The sequence below is a fragment of the Pseudorca crassidens genome, chromosome 14, assembly GCF_039906515.1.
Source record: "Pseudorca crassidens isolate mPseCra1 chromosome 14, mPseCra1.hap1, whole genome shotgun sequence".
Classification (NCBI taxonomy): Eukaryota; Metazoa; Chordata; class Mammalia; order Artiodactyla; family Delphinidae; genus Pseudorca; species Pseudorca crassidens.
This window is the reverse complement of record NC_090309.1, coordinates 77,003,487-77,030,480: the sequence shown is the minus strand read 5'-3', so window position 1 is coordinate 77,030,480 and position 26,994 is coordinate 77,003,487. Positions and strand designations below refer to the sequence as shown.

The 26,994-nt window shown below is 34.6% G+C and overlaps 1 protein-coding gene across 11 annotated transcripts in view; it reads right to left on the bottom strand.

Annotated features, from left to right (window-relative positions):
• Positions 1–490: 490 nt before the first annotated feature.
• PUM2 (pumilio RNA binding family member 2) overlaps positions 491–26,994 on the bottom strand; it is a 92,577-nt gene continuing 66,073 nt past the window's right edge. For 9 of the 11 annotated variants that reach the window (XM_067703617.1, XM_067703618.1, XM_067703616.1 and 6 more), the window contains 8 exons: positions 14,287–14,554; positions 12,932–13,061; positions 11,200–11,334; positions 7,619–7,756; positions 6,537–6,662; positions 6,189–6,310; positions 5,434–5,626; positions 491–3,765 (listed from right to left, as the gene is read on the bottom strand). In XM_067703617.1, coding sequence (XP_067559718.1) covers positions 3,634–3,765; positions 5,434–5,626; positions 6,189–6,310; positions 6,537–6,662; positions 7,619–7,756; positions 11,200–11,334; positions 12,932–13,061; positions 14,287–14,554 — 1,244 coding nt within the window. In that variant the 3' untranslated portion in view covers positions 491–3,633. The remainder of the gene's footprint in view (positions 3,766–5,433; positions 5,627–6,188; positions 6,311–6,536; positions 6,663–7,618; positions 7,757–11,199; positions 11,335–12,931; positions 13,062–14,286; positions 14,555–26,994) is intronic. The other 2 variants (XM_067703621.1, XM_067703625.1) reach the window with 1 other exon arrangement.

Below are 26,994 nucleotides of genomic sequence, written 5' to 3'. Positions count from 1 at the left end.
GGGTGGGAGGACATGACATTTATTTCCTTTTTAGGATCCTTAATTTCATCACTGCAAGTGGCACAAGTAAACAACTCCAGAGGGACTTTCAGTTTGTAATAGAAGGAAACCAGGATAAAATTAAAATGGAGGATAAACAATGTGTATGATGAAAACTCCTTTTCCCATTTAGTTTTATAAGATCACCATTTTGGATTCCACTGAATTATCTGTATAGATTTAAAAAAATTAGCTATAGAAGGGACAGGAAAATGGAAACAGTATTAGCAGCGGTTGAGAATTAGGTTCTAGGTATCTTTTTATATATATTCTCAATTCTTAAAACCATGGATTTAAAAATAGTTCCATCTCATAGTAAAGATGAAGGCTCTGAGGCTAACACACCCAAGTTCACAAGGTTTGTAAACAGTGAGGTTAACTTTAAATCCGTGCCTGAACCCAAACTGTACTTAGTCTCCTGAAGTGCATGTGGAAAGGAAACAAACACGTGTGGGTAAAGATATGTGATTTAATTTGATCCTCAAAAACCATCATTTTATCAGTATCATTTTATCAGTAAGGAAACAGGCTTAAAGTTTCATCATATGAGGTGTGTAATCACGCTATGTAATTAGATTATGAATATTAAAAGACAGAATTAATACCATCAGTGTAATCATCAGTGGCCCTAGACTAGCATCCATGTGATAAAGATATTTTTGTTTTCCTTCAATCAGAGTAAATCTGAATGGTCAATGGAACTGTAATTGAGGTACAGAGGGGTATTTTATCTAGAGAAAAACACAAGACCAGATTTATTTCATACAATGTTATTCACACATTTTTCATTTTCTAATTTATACATAATATACAAAGAAGTGAAGATAACATTATTTCATATGAACCAATAAGAGCCAGGACTTAAGACAAACTGGTCCAGAAACAATCCATATCAAGACACGCAAGAGCAAAGCCTAAGTGGTTCTGCCTAATTAAGTTTATTCTGAAATGTCATTTTCAGATTATACCAAAACTCCATGCCAATTTATTAAAAGGTGGAATTAGAGAGGTGGGCACCAAAAATATCAGACTGCAGAATTTCTAGAAAATACAATAAACCCTAAAATACTGGGAAGATTGGTTGTCAACACTGGGATACATGGGAACATCAGGAACCCAAGACAACTGTTCAGTTTCCCAATGTGCCATTCTCTAGGACTTTCTAAATTTGCAGAAATAATTTGCCTGTGTGAACAGAAGATAAGGATAAAGGAAAACCGGGAATTCAACTGTGCAAATCCAGGAAAGTCACCACCAATCTGCAACAAGGACAACTTTGATCCTGAAACCATGAGCTGATACTGGGAACAAAAGTTCAACACAGGTCCAAGACATTCTGAGGCTGGCAAAACAAAGTGGGGAAGAGTGGCAGAGAGCAGTTCTGTATGGAGGGAAAAAAGCTCTGTTACTGTGCCTGGGACATGCTGATGAACTAGTGTGACTATGAGAAGGGACCGTGACACTGACAAGTGGTTAAATTTTATGGCCTCAACACGAAATGTTGGGTTATTAGAAAACTAGAATAACTCAACATCAAACATGAAAAAGTATGCCTGGCACCCCAAACTTCATGCCGTTATTCTTAGGTTCATGATATGAACAGCTATGTGAAAAAACCTTTATATTCAATATTGTGCTCAGAAGATTGCTTTTCTTCTGCAGACTTCTAATAAAAAAATCCCTTACATGTTCAATTGAAAGAGACAGCATGGTTCATTAGTTTTTAGCTTTAAACATAAGTGGGTCAACATAAAAGTTTTATACAAAATACTGACTTCAACAAAATACAAAGCACTTTCTTTATCTTTCAGAAACTGAATATACAAAGCAAGTTTTTTTTTCCAAAATATTTTCATAGGCAAAGGATTAAAAACGATTTTAATTATACACATATGGTCACAATTTTGCCTTAAAAAGATTGTTGGGAAATGTACATAAGGCCGCTTGTAAATGTACATCATGTTACTGTTATGTCTTATGTCCAGAGAAAAAATGTTATCATACAGATTTGCTATTACTTGGGAGTAGGCTATTCAAAAATACAGTACTCTTCTGTACAAAGAAAAAAGTCACATCACATTTAATAAGATGGAAAAAGCATTGGCCTCCATGGTAACCAAATATCTCAGTCCAATACTTTCTATTATGCACAATACCCTGACTTCTTGAAAGTGATCCAAATCCTAGCATGTCCATATTAACAGAGTCAACAACTATGTTATAAAACAAAATGTTTTTCACAATAATAAAAAGAAAGCTGGTTCATACTTCTGAAACCATATAAAGATAAAAAATTTTTAAAAAATCACTCTTGATTTGGAGAAATAAATTTACATTATACAACACTATATGCCAGGTCAGAGGGCAGGGACATAAATGTACACTAAAATGCAAATGTTTCCCAAAGAGATAAAACAAATTCCATTTACAGCATTAAGGTTTACAAATGTACACCTGTACAACCAAAGAAAACATCATTACTAAATTAGCAAGGCTTTTTATAATAAACATTGAAACAAGATTTGCTTTCAAAGTGTAAACTTACATCTATTACTACACACACACAATGCATATATTTATAGGAAGCAAAAAAAGCTATCTGAATATGTAATCATGCTTAAATGTTGAGCTATCAAATTCACTTTTCAGTGGCCCCTTTTCACCTCTATCTTGTTCCTACTTTCTGAATCTACTATGAAAAAGCAAAATAAATCTCAACACTTTTTCAACATGTCCTTGTAATTCTATAAGCAAAACAATATACAAATCTCCACTCTTTCTCATCGCAAACCAAACTGAAAAGTTAAAATGGAACTTAACTTTTCGTTTAGCGTACTTAACTGGATGGAAGTGTCACCATGATTTTGTTTTTTCTACCTCTTACAACAATTACATATGTAAGTATATACAATACTTCTGTACATTGCCAGAGACATCTTGGGGCAGTATTTGTATTAAAACCACATCTACTGTAAATAATGTAAGTTCATTTCAAATCATTTAATTCTTGTCGTACTTGCCGAGTTTTTATTTGCATGATAGTTTGTGAATTACCAAAATACAACTTAACTTTCTTTTAAAAATATTAATAATATTTATGCAGTTGACTGTTAATCTGTTATAAAAGGCTTCACACAAAGGACAAAAAAAAAAAACCCATAAGGACTATATTTCTATATACATTTCTATAAACCTGTTGTGCTATGGGGTCCGTAGACCTACCAGACTGCAAGCCAGTTTATTAAAAGAATACTGTACTTTTTCCTTTAAAAACTATTTTTGTGACTTTACAAGGTAAAAATTTACAAAATATGTGACAGCATTTTTTGATACAGTTACATCATATACAGGCATTCTGTGCTTTGCCAGCAATCCAATCTGATAGGTCTCCACTCAGGGCTGAATATAATTTATAATTCACCACCCCCCACCCCCAAATATACACAAGAACCTTAAAAATTTACAAATGGATGAATAAAGTCAATAAATAGTTTCACTTTAAAAAAAATTTGAAGATTCATAGTTGAGTTGTGTTTTGATAATTCACAAAAGAAACGTTCCTCTCACATGGTTACATCATCTTCTCTTTTTCCTTTACAGCATTCCATTTGGTGGTCCTCCAATAGGCCCTAGATCTGGGCTATTTTTCAAATAATATTTTTCCAACTTGGCCAGTATATGCTTCCCATATGTGTATTTGCGCAAAGTAGTAATGTGAGGTCGAATCTGAAAAATAAATGATCTGCTTAGGAAATCTAAGTTATTTTAGTTTCTGATTCCTTAAAAAAGTGCCCCCAAATTTGGGTGATTTGGAAGAATAATTGAAATTTTAAAATTCAAATCCAAAGAAAGTTGTTTGCAAAAGCAGTTCTGTTCCACTCAATCTCTCCCAACTTCTACTCTCAAAATTGTTCAGTGAATAAACAAACCACTATTCCTATAAACTACTACACATGCAAACAGGAGAGGGGCTCCAAACATAGCAGAGAAGTATCACTAATGAGCTATTATATTCTAAGGTTTACGAGGGCAAAATTCTATAACTCTAAGCAACTGGACAAAAATTCAATACAAAATGGAGCAAAAGACATGAACAAGCAATCAGACGTGTGATAGCTAATACATTTAACACGTTCAGTATCTCCTTAATTGTTTTAAAAATGCAAATGAGAAGAATCATATCATTATCTTTCCATCCAGACTGGCAAAGATTTTATAAATAATAACTGGTATTGATGAGATAACAGTAAAACAGGCACTCTTCTCAAATACTAGATAGATCTGCAAACTTGTACAAGATTTCTGGAGAGCTACTTGGCAGAAATCTACTAAAATGTAACATGTTCACATACTCTGTGCCAGCAATTCCACATCTAGGGATTTACCTTACAAAAACACTTAATTATGCAAAGTTGTTTATATAAACACTGCTAAGAAGTTATTAAATAATCAAAATGCCCTAAATATGATATTGATTAAATAATGTAGTTGTTAAAAATAAGACTGAAAAAAATGTTAGTTATATATTCTTAAGCAGAAATACTAAATTTTTAAAAACACAGAAAATCAAGAGGGCAAAAATACTACCAGTGTTCTTTTTAACAGTAAGTTTTCCTGTGGAAATTAATGATTTCTTAAAGAATCATTTGATTCTAGCAGGACAGAGAGAGAAAACAGCTTAATTGATTAAAAAAAAAAATCAAACCGATATAAATTTTCTCTTTAAGAAAATTTACTAGGTTAGTGAGAAAATCTAATCAGATTTTAAAATCAATGTTCAGCCAATGTATTATGGCAAATCAAATATACCTAAATAATACGGTGAAGGGAAAAACAATGCTAACTAACGGTAGGTAAATAGATGAGAAATGAATGTGATTTTACTGAGTTGATTACCTTAAGAATTTAATAAAGGGGTATTCCATACCTACATCTGCCAACGGTTTCCCACTGATTTTAAATGTTTTTCTGGACTTGAGGATATGGGGAGGGGGAAGGGTGAGCTGTGACAAAGCGAGAGAGAGGCATGGACATATATACACTACCAAACGTAAAATAGATAGCTAGTGAGAAGCAGCCGCATAGCACAGGGAGATCAGCTCGGTGCTTTGTGACCACCTAGAGGGGTGGGATAGGGAGGGTGGGAGGGAGGGAGACGCAAGAGGGAAGAGATATGGGATCATATGTATATGTATAACTGATTCAGTTTGTTATAAAGCAGAAACTAACACACCATTGTAAAGCAATTATACCCCAATAAAGATGTAAAAAAAAAAAAAATTTTTTTCTGCAGTTGTAACAATTCTGAGGAAATTAAAGCCTAGGGAAGTTAAATGAGTAGCCTGAAGTCACACAAATTGAATCATCTATTTTAAGTGCTACAAACTGTATTACCTTGTGCATGATTATCTTTCTCTGAGCAGGTTCAGCCATATCAATCATCTTCTGAACTACATAGTTGGCATACTGGTCCTTCATCATGGTGTATAAGGCACTGTGAGGACCATCATTCTGGCAGCAAACTTCATCAATCAGTAATGCTCTCTCAGCACGGGAGGCATGAGTAACACACTTTTCTACTACATTGCTAAAAATTTAAAGGACATACACAAAAAGTTATTTTGTTATATTTAATAGAAAAATTTCCTTGGTTTTTGAAAGTACCTGCTCAACACACTGGAAGACAGAAGAGTCAAAATAGGATTCTCTTGTAATTCTCTTACAGTTACTTTCAAAACAGAAATTAATATCATAGAAGAACCCATATTGGATATCTGTAAGTTTAATTACAGGCCTCAAAATTATAATTAAATAATAAATAAAACTGTAATTCAAGGGGGGGGAGTAGATCATTAATAAGGTCTAAGGCTTTCATGAACATACACTAAATAAATTAGATTTGCATTTATTTACACATCTTGGGGAGAAATAATTTTCCAAATACAGATTTCAAAAATGGAATATATGAGGGCAAACCAATTTGTCGTGTAAATTCTATAAGAACAAAAGCAACATTCTATTATGTACCTTTTGCCTCTACTAAAAAAGACTATATTCCAACGCTATATTCTATATGCATTTCTGTGCTTACTAATAAAAGCCAGAGAGCTGAAAGACTTGACCCCTGGAATTAGAAAATAACGGAATACCTGGCAAATTTGTGTTGACTCAGGGCTAAGACCTTTCCTCTGATTTCAGAAACAATTTTGCTCTTGTCTTCAGGTCGACCATGTTCCAGTACATGCTGAATAACATAATTGCCATACTGATCCTAAGTGCAGATATTAAAAAATTACTTTCCTTAAGAATAATGGTAATTCTTTAAAAAGATATTCATCAATTTTCTAAAAATCCAACAGTACAATCAGGAGAATACCACAGGTTTTGTCTCACTGAGTTTTTCTATAATGTGTTAACAATAAATTATATTTCCTTTTTAAAAAATCAGAATATTTTCAAAAATATATAAACATTTCAAAATATTAGGGAGTTTATACCTGTACCAACTGCTCTGTATGTTGGTGAAGTTCTTCTAAGATAGGTAAGGTCTGTTCTGCAGTGCAGTGCTCTAGGATGCGCTGGATTACTCTGCAGCCATAAGGATGAGTTGAAAGTACAAACACCTTAAAACAATTAGAAGAAATAAATTTCCATTTTGTGACATTTTTGGAAGGACAGGTTTTTGATAACATGCTGAATTAATTTAAAATAGAATGGGGAATTCACATTTATTGATAATATGCCAACTGTCATGTGACAAAGGCTGGGAAGCAGGGTACTGAATTTAGGAGCTAATGGACATCCTTTTTGTTTGTTTTTATACTGATTTTTAAAAAGCTTTTTGTTTTATATTGGAGTATAGCCGATTAACAATGTTGTAATACTTTCAGGTACACAGCAAAGCGATTCAGCCATACATATACATGTATCCATTCTCCCCCAAACTCCCCTCCTATCCACGCTGCCACATAACATTAAGCAGAGTTCCCTGCGTTATACAGTAGGTCCTCGTTGGTTATCCATTTGATATACAGCAGTGTGTACATGTCAATCCCACGCTCCCTAACTATCCCTTCCCCCACTGCCGGCAACCATAAGTTCACTAACGGATATTTTGATCAAAAGGAACCTAATCAGAAGATGGAAGGCATGTAATAATGACAAGGAATGGATTGTGCAGTAGGGGTAGTGCATGTTGTAATTAGAAGCTATTAATTATTATGTTATTAATTACTAACTGATATTTATTTTGCCTTTTATTATACAGTCCTAAGTCTTCTTCCCTCCTCTCCCTCTCCCAGAAAATTTGGAAAACACGGTTGGGTTTACAATTCTAACAGTAGTTGTCTTTCTTTACTTCTTAGAGTAATATAAATTAAACTCATATTTCTACATTTTTCAGCTGCAAAAAATGAAGCTATCTATTGACTCACTCTATAAAAGAGGCAGAAATTAATGCACATTCAGTATTTATCTCCTATTTTTGTATGAAAGTACTGGGTATTATCTTTTGATTTATAAAAAACATGTCAATTAACACTCAAATTCTAACTAATTAGAAGCCCAAAATCAATCTTACTTGTCCTTTGAAAGCATCAATGATGAACTGTAGTGACTGTGGTTGAACACATTCAATACATTTTTGTACAACATGGTTTCCATTTTGATCTTTCACACATTTCAGTACATGACCATCTAGCTCCTTTACCATTTCACTCTGCAAGAGAAGACATTTAAATTACCTCACCAAACAGCATAGAAGAATTTTACATAAAAGTACTGAGATAGGAACAAAAGTATACTCAAAAATTTGTTTGCAATTTTTTATACGTCAAAGTTTAAAATTCCCACCCCATCCCCCAAAGTGTAATAAGCAGAAGCCACTGAAGGTGAGAATTACTAAAACATTTTACAGGATTATAATGTAAATGATACCTGCTGAAATATAACTTAGTGGTACTCAATTTGCTATATACTACTATCTTCACTGTGTACACCTTCCACTTATCTTTCTCAGCTGACAACTAAGATAATGATTTTAGAATTCTACGTTTTTTTATCCACTTAGCATACCCCTTCCCCCAAATAATAATTATTATTATCATTTTTTGGCTGTGCCGCACAGCATGCGGGATCTTAGTTCCCCGACCAGGGATTGAACCTGTGCCCCCTGCAGTGGAAGCGAGGAGTCCTAACTACTGGACTGCCAGGGAATTCCCCCAAGTAATTATTTTTGATGGCTCCTTGAGTTTATCAAGTGACCGGAAAAGGGTAAGGAGCTGAGTGAGCACTGATGGGCTATGTGATTTTCACGTAATATCTCAATTATGAGAAGAAATTATTGTTGAGCACTTTTACTCTTCTTTTTAATAATCTTATAACAAAGAACTTGATTCAGGGAATTCCTTGGCAGTCGAGGCGTTAGGACTCTGAGCTTCCATTGCTGGGGCCTGTGTTTGATCCCTCGTCGGGGAAATAAGATCCCAGCTTGGTGTGGCCAAAAAACAAAATAAGAACCTGACTCAATATAACTTTCCTTTATCATTTGATACCTTCTTCAGGGACAGATTCTCAGGAGATTTTAGATTTTTGCTCATTTAATGGGCAAAAATGACACCTTTCAATTTTATATTTGATTACTAATAAGGTTAAACTTATTTACAGTAAGGTTTATTTACTAAGTGCATTTTCTTTTAACTAACAATCTTAATATTTTTCTCATAAGTTTGTAAAACTTCATTCAATAAACATCTTAATCCTTAGGGGAAAATATAGGTAGCCACACAATAACCTGCGTGCCTTTTTAGTGCCACAGGAAATAGTATTGTGAAGAAATGGAGTACACCTAGTGTAAACATATTCACATTTTTTTTTTTTTTGGCTGCGCCGTGCAGCATGCAGGGTTTTAGTTCCCTGACCAGGGATCGAACCCATGTCCTCCGCAGTGGAAGTGCAGAGCCCTAACCACTGGACCACTAGGGAATTCCCGGTATTCATATTTAAAATTTCTCTCACCCAGGGACTTCCCTGGTGGCGCAGAGGTTAAGAATCCACCTGCCAATGCAGGGGACACGGGTTTGATCCCTGGTCCGGGAAGATCCCACATGCCATGGAGCAACTAAGCCTGTGCGCCACAACTATGGAGCCTGCGCTCTAGAGCCCACCAGACACAAATACGGAGCCCGCATGCCACGACTACTGAAGTCCACACGCTCCAGGGCCTGCATGCTGCAACTACCGAAGCCCGCACGCCTAAAGCCCGTGCTCGGCAACAAAGGAAGCCACTGCAATGAGAAGCCGCGCACCACAACAAAGAGTAGCACCTGCTTGCTGCAACTAGAGAAAGCCCACGCGCAGGAATGAAGACCCAACACAGCCAAAAAAAATCCCCAAAACTCTCTCACCCAAAAAACTCTCAACTGTATTCTGACATAACTAGAGGAATCCTTGAAGTCAAGATATCTCACAAATGTTAGTTATAAACTAAAAACATGGACTAAATTACAAAATCAAATGTACTTAAGAATCCAAACAGGAGGGAATTCCCTGGTGGTCCAGAGGTTAGGACCCTGCACTCTCACTGCCGAGGGCCTGGGTTCGATCCCTTGTCAAGGAACTAAAATCCCATAAGCCATGCAGAGCCGGGTGGGGGAAGAATCCAAAGAGGAAATGTAATACCATTAATCATCTGAAGCTTACTCCCAATGTTTTATATTTTCAAATATTAAAGACACGTAAAATATCGGGTTTTTTTTAAAAGAAAGAATTGGAAAATTTTACTCAAGCCAAACTTGAGGATTATAACCTGGGAAGGGCATCTCAGAAAGCTCTGAGAACTGTTCCCAAAATATCTTTAAAGTATCTATACCAGTCTGAGAGTTAAGAGCAGAGAAGTTCTAAGTACCAATACAGTCAAACTGTTAATCTAATCTCTCTCCATTATGACACATCTTCAATGACTCTAAAACTCAGGATTTCCTCAAGAGGAACAATGCTATTTTCTCACAGATGTTCACTGCTGTGATTAATGTATATACATAACACATACATATCCATCCATCCGTCCATCTATCCATCCACATACATTATTGCCTTTAATTCTGGAATTTATCATATGAATGTAGGTTGAAAGTCAGAGCCAATCTCTTTCCAAACTTACTAATTACCAATACCTTTTAAGAAATAATTATTTTCTTTACTCTTACTACATTTCATTGTAATACATAAACCACTTATATACAGTATCTATGGGAGGTTATGAATTTCACTTTAAAAGTCTGTTTACCTCATGCGCAAACCATGCTAATTAATTAGTGATGCTACAGTTTCTTTAAAAAATCTAGTGGATAAGCAATTTTCCTCATCCCCTACTCTCCTTAATATCCTTGTCTATTTAAAATAATTTAAAAATTTATTTTTATCATTTACAAGAAAATTCCTAGGAGTACATAACTGGAATTGTACTAATCCCTTTTTTACTTAAAATACTTAGACCTTTCCATCCAAGAACATGGTATACTTCCCAATTAATTTATATGTGCTCTCTTTTCTCTTAAAGAACTGTAAATCTTGTTAAGAGGATGTTTGAGGCTACTTTTCCTGTTGAATGAAATTTTTAAAACTTTGTATACACTTTTTTTTTTTTGGGCCACGTCGCGCGGCTTGTTGGATCTTAGTTCCCCAACAAGGAACTGAACCACTCCCTCAGCAGTGAAAGCGCGGAGTCCTAACCACTGGACCACCAGGGAATTCCCTGTATATACATTTTTAACTGGCATATAGGAATACAATTGGTTTTAAAATATTTATTCTTATGATAGAAGTTTAAGTGTAATCCAAATAAACACTGGGAATAGTAAAATGTATTCCTGATACTACAGAAAATCAAGTGAGTAGTGGTAGCAGAAACACCTACCATCTAGCACTCTGCTTGACATAGAGTAGGTACTCACTTTCACTTAGAAATGAAAAGATGAAGAAAATGAACAAAGGACAGATCAAAGATGTGTTGTGTAACTTTCAATTAATTACATACTGTTTGAGATACATTTTAAAAAATATTTTAGTCTGTGGAAATATTTAACGTTTCACTCCAAGATTATTGTAAGATAAAAATTTAAAAACTGGATAAAATAATACAAAAATTTTGTCTTAACTTACAATTACCTGCTGGTCAGATGAAATAGACTCTAATGCTTTCTGAATAACACGGCAGCCATACATCTGCAATGCTAAGGGTAGAACATGACCACGAATACGAGTAGCCAGGGCTAATTTTTGATCCAAACTCCCAAACTGACAGAAAAAAAAAATTAATAAAAATGACTATAATATTACTTTGTTAAACTTGAATAACCCACTGTTTGCAGTCTATTTAATCTATTTATAAAATATCACATTTGGCAAGTATGTAGGGAGAAGGCATTTAGGTAAAAGCGAATTAAGAGAGACCCAGAGATGCTTGAAATAATATCACTTTTTAGAGGGTAAGTCATTCTATCTACTATTTCCTTTTTACTAACATATTAACCACCTGTTATTCTTTTAAAGTAAACATCTTCACTCTTCATTTCAAATAAACACCCCCACTGTCTTCTAATAAAATGAATTTCTGAGGCATACATTCAGACCAGATAATTCTCAACTATATTCTGACTGTGGAGAAAATCTGTTAAGTCAAGCTACAACATAGATGTTTAGTTATAAACTAAAAAATTTTCTGAATTACATAATAAATGACACCTAACAAATCCACATAAAGACTGTACTACTATTCATTAATTGCTTCACATAAGACTTACTCCTAATGCTTTATATTTTCAAATATATTTCAAATATTAATCAGGATTGGTATTAAACTTCTCATTTAATGTAAGACCATACACTTAAAAAATATATACCATAAAATATGACATTTTAACCATTTTTAATTCAGTGGCATTGACTATATTCTCACCATGTGCAATCACCACCACAATCTGATTCCAAATCTCTTCCATTGCCCCAAACAGAAACACTGTACTCTTTAAGCAATAACCCCCTATTCCCCCTCTTACCCCAACCGGTCTACTAGTAAGACTAGGAAACCCTAGGCGACTTTATGTCTCTATGAATTTGCTTATTCTAGGTATTTCACATAAATCGAGGCCTGTAATGTTTGTTCTTTTGTACCTGGCTTATTTCACTTAGTTCCATCCATGTGTAAGCATGTATCAAAGCTTCATTCCTTCTTATGGCTGAACAATATTCTACTGCATGTATATACCACATTCTGTTTATACATTCATCTGCTGGACTGTTTCCACCTTTGGGCTATTATAAACAATGCTGAAATGAACATTGGTGTTTAAGTCCTTGTTTTCAATCCTTTTGGGTATACACCTAGGATGGAATTGCTGGGTTATATGGTAATTTTATGTTTAGTTTTTTGAGGAACTGCCAAACTTTTCCACAGTGGCTGCACCATTTTTACGTTCCCATCAACAATGTACAAGGGTTCTCATTTCTCCACATCTTCATCAACATTCGTTATTTTCTGTGTTTTAAATTACAGCCATCCCACTAGATGTAAAATAGACTCTCCTTGTGGTTTTGATTTGCATTTCCCTAATGATTAAGGGTGCTGAGCTTCTTTTCATGTGCTTACTGCACATTTGAATATCTCCTACGGAGAAACGTCTATTCAAGCCCTTTGTCCATTTTTTAACTGAGGTGTCTTCCCGTTGTTGAGTTTCAGGAATTCTTCATATATTCTGGATATAAAATCTTTATCAGACATATGATCTGTAAATATTTTCTCCCCAGCTCACATATTTTTATATGAAAATAAACTCACCCAACTTTCAGAGCTTTCCTAAGCATTAAGCATATACAAACATGTATGTGTGCTTACCTCAAAAAATTTCTGTATAACATAGTTGCCAAAAACATCTGTCATTAATTGATAGGCTGCTTGCAGAATTTCATTAAATACCATCTGTCGCTCAGCTGGAGTAGCTCTCTCTAGCTTTTGTTGTATGAATCTATGTGGGAAAAATTTTAATGCCATGACAGTATATTGATAATAAGCTCCGGCAATATCCGAATCTGACTCGAGTATTATACACCCTGATATATATTGGATATATATGTGTATGTGTGTGTGTGTGTGTGTGTGTGTGTGTGTGTGTGTATACATATCCACATAAATAAAATCATTTCCAGAAATAGTACTAAAACATTTTATTCAATTTAAAATAAAAAGAACAAAAGTTATGGAGCATTTCTTTGTTAACACCTTAATTTAAAATAACTTCTAGTTAGACTGGCAAAAAATCTGGACGTGAAGATGTTTAATGCCTCTTAAGTTAGTTCTGGTTCTATTATAATCAATGAAAAACTACAAAGATATTACTGGTATTCATTTATTTTTAATAATCATATTATTACTAAGTATTTTTAGAACATAATAAAAGAAACCTTTAGAAATAAAATTCATGAGACACAACTTAATTCCTAACTAAGCTAGCCACTGTGGACTTCCTTGGTGGTCCAGTGGTTAAGACTCCGTGCTCCCAATGTAGGGGGCATGGGTTCGATCCCTGGTTGGGGAAGATCCCGCATGCCACGGCCAAAAAAAAAAGCTAGCCATTGTGAGTGACACAAGGTCGATTTGCTACTCTTAAGGAACTTTAAGAACTTTCAACCATAGGGAGATAAAATCTGTATGCAACTATATAATGAAAAATTACTTTAAAAAATTTTAGATTTACTTTAAAAAGATACCTCAAATTTAGTAAATGTGTTAGAATTCTACTACTATTTTCCTTTCTGTGTATTATCTTGAGACCACTAATTTGCATGTACCTCAAGCATTACAGTACACATGGTCTGTTTAATGTAAACTTTGTTTTAAACATTTTTTTAGACAAAGTATATATCAGGGACACAAGTCCATAAATGTAATTTGGAACATTATTTTCAAAAGGAAATTTGAAGAAATTAAATGTATTCTGTCAATGTAATAAAGATAATCCAATAAAAGGACATTGCTCTATTTTTATTATAGAAAACTGAAGAACCACAGAAAATAAATTAAAAACCTGTATTTTTATAGTTCATCCTAACAGGAAAGAAAAATCCATATTGGATATTTATTTTTTAAACAATTCTAACTTTTATAAAGGTTAAATCATTCTAGTCAAGAAAAACTTTGGCTCTTTCAAAGCAAAAATGCAATAGAAAGTATCATAAATAATAATCACCTACCTAGAACCATGCTGGTCTTGAGAAAACTCAACTATGTGTCCAATCAAGTCTCTAAGTTGAAGGTTTGGGAAGCGGTTGTTTCTGAAATCTTCCAACAATCTACTTCGGCCAGAAGGCATAATATCAGACCTATTATACCGAAGCCGAGAAGGAGGAAAGAGCTGGCTGCTGGAGCTAAACAGACTGGAAGTGCCTGAAGCACTTCGATATTTTGCTTCTGCTCCAGGTGCTGCAGAGATATATCGACCACTACCATTTGTCAGTCCTCCTACAACAAAGCAGCTGTGGTCAGCAAATATTTTTGACAAAGTCATTCCTCAAATAAAAGTCATTTAAACCAAGAAGTCAGTCAATATAGAAATATTCACCCCACTAATTCCTATATGGTATAACAGAAAATTAAAGTTGAAGGAGAAATCTCACACATTTACTTAATGTGTCTGGCTATAATATGGGGGAAAAAAGAGACTAGAAAACATGAGAAAAATAAACCTGTATTTGTTCCTGGCAGTTTAGTTTAAAAACGTCTAATGTCATACACAAAACCTGTATTCGTTCTTGGAAGTTTAGTTTAAAACATAATTATAACAACTAATGTCATACATACTAGTATCAATACCAGAATACTGAAACCACCAACAAAATTTTCAATTACATTAACAAGCAAGTTACAAACAGCTAGCAAACTCAGATTTTAAGCCACTAAAAGTTTAATTGAAATTTACTCACAGTGTTAACACCAACTAAATCTGTACTTTTTTGGAATATATAAAAATTCATTAAGTCATATATACTTATGTAAAGAAAAATGATTTCTTAGTTAACCCGATTAAATTTCAAACTTAAAAAACCCACAATATCAGATAATAAAGCCAAATTACACACTATTTAAATTTTTTATTTAAAAATTACTCTCCATAAAAATACTACTGTTTTACAGACAAGAAATAGTAGCAGTAAACATATTTATTATTCCTAGAGCTTTAATGTTGACCATTTAAAACAAATGAATAAAAAGCCTTTTTAACTTATATCCCATTCCAAAGAATACTACTAAAGGGCAGTTGATAAAAACAAAAATAAATAGAAGCAGGTAATTGTTCTTATTACATATAACCATTTAAAAGTACTTGACAGTGTCCTTTTAAAAAAGAAAAATGTACAGAAAATTATAAAATGCAGATTTAGTAGTTCAGATAAACAAAACCCACCGCCAGCTTTCACTATTGTATATCACTTCTATTTAGAATAGTGCTGTATGTACAATCCAGACCACAAAGTATAGATGGTGCCAAGGACACACTGTCAGTGCAAAGTTATAGAGAGGCATTAAGGGCCAAAAAGAGTTACAGGGACAAGGAGCAGTAAAAGAGTTATAATCCTGGAGAGTGAAGCGGGTTAGAATATCCCTCTTTTACTTTCAGTCCCCACTGCCCTAGCTTTATTTTTCTTCATTAAATTTCCCATCATCCAGTATATTATACATATTTATTATTTATTTGAATCCTCAGCCCCATTTCCAATGTAAGTGCCATAGAATTACATTCGCCTACGTGCTAGATACGTGGTACCTAAAACGATGCCTCATACACAGTGAGTACACAAATATTTATACATATTTAATGTAATATCAACTGCCTGAGGTCTAGTTCTGTAATATCTTTCCTGAAAGTGTGTAACTTTAACAAGCTGTTTTATACACCAAAGTCATTGACATCAAATTCTCATGTTCATTGCAGTTCTACATAAACTCGTGCTCATATACGAAAAGTCTAAAAAGTAAAAGAATTCAGTTTTTTAATACTGTCTCGATCTCTTCACTATTAATCCTTCTAGTCCCCTATTTTTATTTCTGTTTATAGTACCATCAACCGTTCACAACAATAACTGATCATTAGCCCATTCGAGTCTCGATAACAATTCTTTAAACTTTTTGTAGGGTAGGGGTGCTCTGCTTATCATTCCAATCTGTTTTCATAAATAACAATTATATCTTCCCATTCAAAGGCCACTTTGATGATGTCATTTTATACTAAAAACCTACAGCATCCTGCTAGAGTACCTTCTCTATATTCTTCAGCTTACTTTTCAAGTCATTACTCCAAACCTACTTTTCACATGAATTTCCTAATAGTACCCTAATTGTTCACTTCTCTCCTTCTTATTCATTACTATCTCTGTACCACTGCTTATCACTACTTGAAACAAGGCCTAATCCTACCTCCTTATTCTTAATGCACTAAAGGTTTCAACACCAAATTCAAAATACATACTTACCCCAGAAAAGACAATTTTATTTGGTACCTTCCAAGTAGTCCTATCAATATCCAACAGGAATTCCTCCTGTGTCTAGATATTTCTTGATTATATTCTATCAGCTCCTAATATACCAAACTCCTGATGCACTTTGACAACTTAAAATGTCTAATGATGCCAAACTGCCTTGAGTTTTAAAAAATCTTGGAATTTCAGTTCTAGAAGACTAATTAGCACTTTCATTTATAAAGTTGAAAAATTAATTTCACAAAGGGCCAGGATAACTTCGTTTCCTTACAAATTAATTAAATAAGCATTTCAACTCAATTTAAAATATTCATTAAACATTTAAAATTTGGTTTTTTAGGGAACTGCCTGGTGGTCCAGTGGTTAGGACTCCTCACTTTCACTGCTGAGGGCCTGGGTTCAATCCCGGGTCAGGAAACTAAGATCCCTACAAGCCACGTGGGGGAAAAAAAAAAAAAAAACTGGTTGTTTTTAAACACTGAAAGCATGTCATCCAAAACTATTTTGGGATTGAGGAATATTTTACAAAATTGGCCTATACGTTTCAAAAATGTTGAGGTCATAAAAGACTGAGAAATAGTTCAAGATTAATAAGAGTCATGACAAATAAATGTCATGTGTGAGCCCCCAAATCCATCAATCGCCCTCTCTGCCCCAATGCCCCCCCCCCCGCCTTTCTTATAAAGGATTTCAATGAGACAACTGGCAAAGTGAATAAAGTCGGCTGATTTGATAGTAGTATTGTTAAGTTCCTGACTTTGACAAAAGAATGTCCTTACTTTCAGGACACACACACACACACTGATATGTTCATGAGTAAGGGACACTGTGTCTGCAACTTCCTTTCAAAAGTTATCAGGGAAAACAAATGGGTGTGAAGGGACAGGCAAATGCAGAGAGGGGAAGCGAGGAGAGGGAAACAACAATAAAGCAAATTCAGTTAAATAACATTTGGAGAATCTGGCTAGGTTTTTTTTTTTTAATTGTTAATGATTTCCTCTTAAGTCTGAAATTATTTCAAAATTAGTTAAAAACAAACATACAAATTGGTCATCTATATTCATACCATTGCTACTGGTCATCTAAAAGATGTGTTCTCCACCAAATGTGTTAAACGGTAACAGTCCCTTCAATTTATCACTGACCTCACCCCTATCATTTATCACTGCTTAATCACTAGCTTAATAAGAGTGTATGGGACATGGAGATCTGTACTATAATTTCACAGATGAAGTCACTATAATCCAAAAGTGATGTGACATGCAGCTAGGCAACCAGGAGTCTTAGGCCAGAGCTCATCACACAGTAGTGTGCTGCCCCTTATACGCTATTTACATAGGCATCTATCAAGTTCATTCATGACAACTGAATGAAGGCAAACACCTCACAACTATCCTAGTAGAAATAATATGATTTTATAAGTTTTCATTAATTTCCTTGAGAAGTCTATTGTTTTAGAATTCTTCCCTATTTAATACCAGAAATCAAAAAGATCTTAATACTGTGAAAAACACAGGGGAGAAAAATATAAAACAACTGAAACCACCACAAAATAAATCTCAAAAGTTTTTTCTTTTCATTATTTTCCACCTCCCTGGGATGTGGAATAACAACTCCTGAGCCTATTCTTTTATTTATTTACCTTTTCTATTTTTTTTTTTTGCGGTACGCGGGCCTCTCACCGCTGCGGCCTCTCCCGCTGTGGAGCACAGGCTCCAGACGCACAGGCCCAGCGGCCACAGCTCATGGGCCCAGCCACTCCGCGGCACGCCGGATCCCCCCGGACCGGGGCATGAACCCGCATCCCCTGCATCAGCAGGCGGACCCCCAACCACCGCGCCACCAGGGAAGCCCCTACTTTTTCTACTTTTTAAAAAATAAAGATTCTCAAATCTTTCCCAGTGGATAGTTTTTATTTAAAAACAAAAAAAAGTCTACCTGAAGATTATTCTGATAGAGGTTTGGAGGCTAATAAATTAGAATCAAGATAAATTAAGGTTTCATTTTAGAGCAAGTTTTCAACTACTAATTTCAAATAAAAATGGTAATCCAAGTAGATTCAGGGTCCCGAAAAGGGTACAACTACATATAGGCTACTAGGTAGAGTCCCTTTCAGAAGGCGAGGCTCTGGAAAGCTCAAGAATGATAAGATGATAATGAAAGATGACTAGTTAGTTGGAGTGGGCAAAGAATAAATGATAAAGAATGCATAGTTGGAAAAAGTCTAAAATGAGGATGACCTAATTCCACTTTAAGCTATTAGCTTCAGTTAGTTCTAACCCAGAGCCCATACACTTAGTACTTTCAGTTCGCTATTTTTTTTCTCTGATTACTTTTCAAAAGAAATATATGGAACATTCAGAGTAGACTGTAACAGCCATGTAACTCCTTTCTTCCTTCCAATTTCTGCCTTTTGCAAATGGAACTGTCTAACCTATGCCTGTCCCATGACTGTATTTTGGAGGCAGATAACTTGTTTCCTAGGTTTCATAGACCCAAAGATGGAGAGGAATTTTGCCGCAGGGTGGACCACATTCAGAATCTCACCTGATTTAGAAAATAAGATTTGGGATTTTTGGAATGGTTCAAGACTCTTGGGGATGCTGGAATGGGGTGAATGTATTTTGCATGTGGGCTGAATGTGAATTTGGGGGGACCAGAGTTTACATGGTACTGGGCTGAACTGGGCTTCCCCAAAAGATATGTTCAAGTCTTAACTCCTGGTACTTGTGGATTTGACTTTATTTGGAAATAGGATCTTTGCAAATGTAATCAAGTTAAAATGAGGTGTCATGCTGGAGTAGGTTGGGCTCTTATCCAATGACTGGTGTCCTTATAAGAGAAGGAAAATTAGGACAGACACATAAGGAGAATGCCAGGTAATGATGGAGGCGGTGACTGGCGTGCTGTGTCTACAAGCCAAAGAACGTTAAGTGTTATCAGCAACCATCAGAAGCCAGAAAGAGGCAAGGAAGGATTGTGCTTACAGCCTTCAAGGGGAGTATGGCCCTGTTGACACCTTAATTTGACTTCTAAGCTTCAGAACTGTGAGACAATAAATCTGTTTTAAGCCACTTAGTTGTAATTTGTAACAGCAGCCTTAGAACACTAATATATAATGCTATCTTAACAACACTCTGAGACAAGGATATTATCTCCATTTTACTTGTGACACAATAGGCTTAGAGAAGCTAAATCCTTAATAAATCCTTATTCAAGGATGCATAGCTAATAACTAGACTGAGTTTTTTTTTTTAACTATTATATCTGAATAATTCCCTTTCGGTTATACTCTGCTACACCTCATGAAGAACATTTAATGCCATATACCATACTTAAATCTGGGATATGCTTGAGGTGACATGGGAGAGTAAACCATGTAAATTTTTTAACTATATATTTGCCATATAAAGACACAAAATTTTTACTCGGGAAAAACCAAGGCTTCAATGAATTAAAAAACCTACATAATTCTAGTTAAAAGTATAATCTTCCACATCATCTTAAAAGACTAATATAAAAAGCAAAAAGCATAAATATGTCAAGTGTGCTATCTTAAATTTTTACATTTTATGACCATCTGTAAGCAAACAATATCAGGTGCAAACCAAAATAAAAATCTGTTGTTTCCATTTCTATTGCTTGTAATTCTTTTCTAAAAGCAACTAAGTAATTAATCTACCTTTTAGCATCTAGTGCTTCAACTTTTTAAAAATATAAAGGTAAGAGAGAGGCCATCTTCACAGAAGATACTTAATAATCTTCCCTCATTCATCAAAGAGCATTTAAACAGACTGAGTTTTTAACATATGAACTATGTAGTTCAGACTAGTATTATATCTCACTTCTACCTCTACTCACCTTGCCAATTTCCATTATTCCATCAAAAAAGGCTTGTATGATTTCAAGAACTGTCTGAATCTTACATCTTTATTGAAAACTAAACTACTTCTGTGATTACTGAACATGAGGACACTCTAAAAACCTACCCCTACCCCAAACCAAAGAACACCACACACAGGCAAAAATAAAAACTCACAACCGTCATAAAACTTCTCAAAGTGCAGTACTCTACAGAGTATGATCTTAACACACTGATCAGAGAACACACTACCAGTTAAACAATGCTTTAATGTAGAAATCTATATAGGATGTGAAATAATTTTTTTAAACAAGTAGCCAGTGTCCAAAAATAAATTCATCGATAAAACAGAAAGAAACAAAGCCACTTAAATTACTCCAACCATTTTGTTGAGATCTGAATACAGTTGACCCTTGAACAACACGGAGGTTAGGAGCATCGACTCCCACCCCACCCCACCAAAGTATACATATAAGTTGTGACTCCCCCAAACTTAACTAGTAGTAGCCAGCCTACTGTTGACCAGAAGCCTTACCAGTAACATACAGTCTATTAACACGTTATATGCTATATATATAATTATAATTTTATGCATTCATGAAATACCTAACTTTTAATTTTTTTTTTTGATATTTCTATGCAGTCTGCGATTTTTTTCAAGTTGTTGCAAATCTCCAAAAAAATTTCCCAGTTTTCCGCATTTTTTGGGGGGAAAACAATCCATGTATAAGTGGACCTGGGCCGTTCAAACCTGTGTTGTTCAAGGGTCATCTGTACTGTTAAAGCTGTGGAGAATGGTTTCAGCTTTCTTGTTTCTAATCTAGTAGGGAGAAAAAACCCAGAAACAACTCTAATATAATCTAGCCTGTGGTTAATTTGGTACAAAAAGACCAGAAAGGAAAGATAATAATTCTAATGGAGAGAATCACTGTGTTAAATAAAGTGCAATAAGGCAATAGCATTACAATCATTATACTGTAATTACTGGTTTACTCATCTGTATTCACCACAAAAAAATCAAACTTGATGATGGTGGGTAGAATAATGTTTTCTTCAAGTGTCTCTCAAGTCAAGCACAGTCTGGCATATAGGGATCTGACATTGGTTGAATAAATTAAGTGAATTAATTAAGCAAAATAAATTAATTAAATAAAAATTTTCATGAGACCCCAGAATTCTTAAACGGGGGCCAATAAAACTACACATAAAGATAAACATAAAATAGGGATTAGTTTCAGTATAAATTAAGCTTATTACTATCCTATTTAGAATATCATGTAAAGACCCTTATCTGATCAGTTTTAATTTAAAAATTAGCAATAAAATATTATGAGATCCTTGAAGTAAAAAGTATTTAATTTAGATTAAGAGTCAATTGCAGGGGGACTTCCCTGGTGGTGCAGTGATTAAGAATCAACGCAGGGGACACGGGTTCAAGCCCTGGGCCAGGAAGATCCCACATGCCACGGAGCAGCTAAGCCCGTGTGCCATAACTACTGGGCCTGCACTCTAGAGCGTGCGAGCCACAACTGCTGAGCCTGTGTGCTACAACTACTGAAGCCCGTGCGCCTAGAGCCCGTGCTCCACAACAGTGAAGCCACCACAGTGAGAAGCCCGTGCACCACAAGGAAGAGGAGCCCCTGCTCGCCACAACCAGAGAAAGCCCCCGCGAAACAATGAAGACCCAAAGGAGCCAAAAAAAAAAAAAAAAAGTCAATTGCAGGCAAGTGAAAAATGCCAATATACTGACATTCAAACTCACTTTCCCCACCAACTCACAATAGGCTAAATTATATTTTACCACAATTTTATAAAAAGTTCACAAAAATTCTAAACTTAGGGAATAGGAAAAGATCCTTTATTTATTTAGAGTGACAGTAGACAGAAATAAAAGCATTCTTTGAGAAGCAGTGTGACACCTTGGAATGAACCAGGTAGACCTGGACTCAAAATTTTTGTTCCTTACTAACTTCATGACTACAAGCAAGTTCCTTGATTGCTTTGAGAATGAAGTTGTGTGCGTGTGTGTGTGTGTGTGTGTGTGTGTGGTGTGAAAGAGGAGTCAAAGTTAATTTCTCCCCATTTGGATATTCAATTGCTCCAGTTCAACTTACTGAAAAGACCATCCCTCCTAAATACACCAGAGTGGCACCAGTGGCCACAAATCAGGTAACTAAACGAGCAGGTCTATTTCTGGATCCTCTATTCCACCAATCTATTTCTCTAACCCTTGTGCCAATACCACAAGTTTAGTAAAACTACCACTGCAGTTTTAATAAGTTTGATATCTGGCCAAGTTATTAAATTCTAAATTTGTTCTTCAAGACTGTCTTGACTACTCTTGGCTCCGTTTTCCCATTCATATTAAATAAATCAGCTTATCAATTTCTTTAAAAAAGCCTGAAAAATTCTTATTGAGATTGTGCTAAATCTATACATCAATTAGAAGACAGTTGGTATCTTTATAATACTGAGTCTTTCAAGCCACAAACATGATATGTCCTTTCATTTATTTGCCTTCTTTAACTTCAGTCAGTGCTTTTATGGTTTACAGTGTAAAGATTTTGCCCTTCCTCCAATGGACTTATTCCTGGTTAAGGAAACAGTCTCATGTAAAAATATTCTAAACATAAGTCAATTTTCAGTATTACCCCATGAGAGCTATGCTGCATTCATTTTTAAAGGTTATTTGGCTAAAGCTGCAGATCTCTCATGAAGCACATCTGCCTATATTTTAAGAGTTAGTTTTTTGATCCTATGTTTACTTAATGCACATTATTTAGTGTATAAACAGTGCAATGATGTAAGTTCTTGGTGAATTCTTGATTGTTTTTAAGGCACATGAAGACTTATTTGATATCAGTAAAAAGGAAAGGTAGAGAAACAATTGAGGGAGGAGCTGAAATGCAAATATGAAGGAAAGGTAGAGCCAGTGAATAAAATGTAAAACAACCAAATGATAGTAAATAATGATATACAGAATTATAGTCAACAACATTAAATAAATGCCTCCAATTTGCAAAATACATATCAAGGAAAAAAATATTTAAAAACATATTCAGTAAGAGACCAGACTTTTCTATTTTCTCTCATCCCATAAGCTTTTTTTCAAAAATGCAATGGCACAAGCAGACTTCAGGTCAATAGAAGGAAACAAGGCAGGAAGAAAGAAATCCATTAGGGAGATGATGGGGGACAAGATCAAAGGCTCATATAACACACTAGAGATCCAGGAATTATGAGTTACAAAGAAGTGTGAACTGGAGTAACGCCTTCTATAAACTATGAATTGTCCCAAGGTGTCTCTCTTCACCTGAGTGCTACTGGAAATTTCAGTGGGATAATCCTTTTTAAATGAAAAGCTTAGCATCTGGCTGCTGGGTATTTAATGTCCACAGAATCCCCACAATCATGATGACAAGCAAAAACTGTTGCCACAAATTTCCAAATCGTTCACCTCCTCATTCTAGGTATTTTAAACAAGCACTACAAGTGATTCTGGTATGGTAAACCACTGAATCGAATCATCCAAGTATTTTTTAGTCTCAAATCTGAGATTACCTTAACTGAATTAGCTGGTAAAAACATTCTCAGGCATTAGAAGCACAAAGTCATAGATAACATTATTAGAGGATAATGGATAAAACATAAGGGCAAAAATTAATCATTGTGACCCCAAACCAGAACTAAGACTAATGAATTTGTACACAGAAATGAAACATAAAATAATAAATTCTTCCACACAATAATTTTAGAACTTTTCCACAACATATTTCATACTTTTCAACAAATAAATGACTTTTCGATGCACCAATGGGTTGAAGCAGTGATTTCATTTACACCACGAGAACCTGTAAATAATATTCTGTTGAGAGCTGAGTATGTTGTCCTATCTATTCAGTCCTGTTGTCCAACATATATTCAGTCCCTGAGTGGCCTGCCTTATGAGTAACACATATTCTTATTTCATACAGTAGATAAGAGCTTTTCTATAAATCTCAAGAATAACTGAAAAAGGGATCTAGAAGTCTAGTAATCTTATATACACATTTTAAAAACACATAACCTACACCATTGTGAGGTTAAATTTGAGAGGCTGAGTAGAATATTGTTATTGATATATTTTGTAAAATTGTTCAATTCATTATAGAATAGCAGAACAGAAAAAGAAAAGATAGTATCAGGAGTCAGAACAGTGTTCTAGCTTCAGTTCTGCCATTTACTGGTTTGGGCAAGTCTCTTGGGCTCATATGACCTATAACTGTCTCATCTTTAATGGGCAGATCACTCAGCCAGTTTATGTTAACAATTAGGATGAAATGAAATAATGAATATGAAAGTGCTTTACAAAACTATCAAATGCTATTCAGTTACAGGTAACTTGCTACTTAAAGGATAATAATACTTTCAATGAAAACTTCAAAATAATTTATTTTGTTTTCTGCTTTAAGACCATATATGAAACTCAGAAAAACCGCACATAGCCTTACAACCAATTAGGCCATACTTGTTTTAATTCTCAAACATCTCATTCTAAGAGAAGCGGATGACCAAATCTGCCAAAGGTCAGCAATTTCAACAGATTAACTACTACTGAACAGGGAAAATGACTCTAACAGTTAACAGTACCATGTCTATGTTTCATATAAAATTTTCTGTGATTAGGAGAGAAGATAGGTTATAAAGTTTTTTAATCTAATGCAAGTTAAAGCACTATGTGACTACTGAATACATGACATTAAGGAATCTTCAAAACTGACAGCCACCTTTGAATTAACTAATTTCACTGAATTCAAAGTTGGAATTAGACTTTTTATCACCCTTTTCTTAAGAAAAAACAAGCCAGTTCAAAAATGAAGAGGTACAAGGGAAGAAGCCATTAGTTTGTCAAACCCTAAGTCAAATAAAAACACAAAATGCTACTTTATACCCAAGAAGTTCCATATCAATCTATTATGAGCATAAAGATTAGAGTAAATAAGAAATCACTAACATATTTTAAACGTTTACTCAAAGAAGAAAAAGAAAGGAAACAAGGAAGGAAAGAACTAGTTAGCTAGCTCCAGGTAGATGAATTAAATAATACTTGAAATATTTAATCTTCTTTTACTGGGAGTAACGTATCTCAAAATAAGAGACTGACTTCTATCATAAAGAGTTAAAAAAACAACTACAGGTAGAAGATTTTTCCCCCCAACTCTATACATCAGTATAACATGAGAAAATAATTCACTTAATATTCAAGGCTGAACTTGAAGCCCAGAATTTGACATAGTTCTTTGCATTTCAAGATAAAAACCACTAATCTTAAAGTTGTTCTCCTTCCTTGTTCTTTTCCACTTGTTTCTCTGATCAGTATTTTAAGTGTTGCTTTTAACAAGTTGTAGTCAATGTGGGAACCAATCTGAAGGGACTCCAAATGGCCAAAGACAGTAATATTTTAGCATCAAGAAAAGGTATAAAAAGTGTTATCTCCCAGTCTGCAATGGACTGAAACATAACTATCCTAAAATCCATCAATTTACACTATAGGGAACAATGATGATTTAAAAACAAAAACAAAAAAACCCTGCAAGTCACCTTTAGAAGTTGCTAGGGCATCAACTCATTCTCATTCTCAATTCTCATTTCCCAAGGTCAGAAAATAAAGGAAAAGAAATCAAGCATTATCCTGACTCCTATATGAACTATATATTTTAGGGTAACCTCACAATTGATGAAAGTTCTTTTCCATAGAAAAATTCCAGCTAAAAAATGTAAAAGGAATGACAGAGCATCACCATTTTGCAACCTCTGAAGAAATACTTAGGTGATGATCAAAGGCTGCTAAGCCATTAGGTGGATCTGGCAGACAACCTCACAAAGGAAATAACCAGACGTGTCTCCTGATACGGTGCAGCAGAAATACAGAACCAAACAGCAAAGCAAACAAACAACCAGATCAAACCCCTAAATTCCACTTTATAGGAAATTCAGAGAATAGAGGAACATGTTAAATACCACCATGGAGAAGAAACCATCGAGGTCCAGAATGTGGGATATTCAACAGGACAAAGTTTCTTCAACAAATAAATGTGAAGGAAAAAAAAAAAAGAGGATGGGGAAATGGTTCCATATTAAAAGACATCAAACAAATGACGGACCTTATTTGGACCCTGATGGAAACACAACAACTGTAAAAAGACATTTAAGTCAATTAGGGAAATTAGAGTAATGAGAATTTATAAATTTTAAAAGGTGTGATAATGATTTTGTGGCTATAATTGTTTTTAAAAAAGGAATCTCTATCTCTTAGAAATTTCACACTAGAATATGGAAGATAAAATTACTTCTCATGTTTCTGACTTCAATATATTTAAAAAGCAACAAGGTTGCAAATTTTAACAAAAATATTTTAGGTTATAAAAAAATGAACAACCAAAATCCATCAGTTGAAATACTTGTTCTTCAATCACAAAGTGACTACTGGTCATCCTGCTAAAAATACTTATGTTGATCAAACGACAACTATTTTTTAAAAAATGAAACATCTTTGTTGGAAAGCCAGAAGCACACAATGTTGC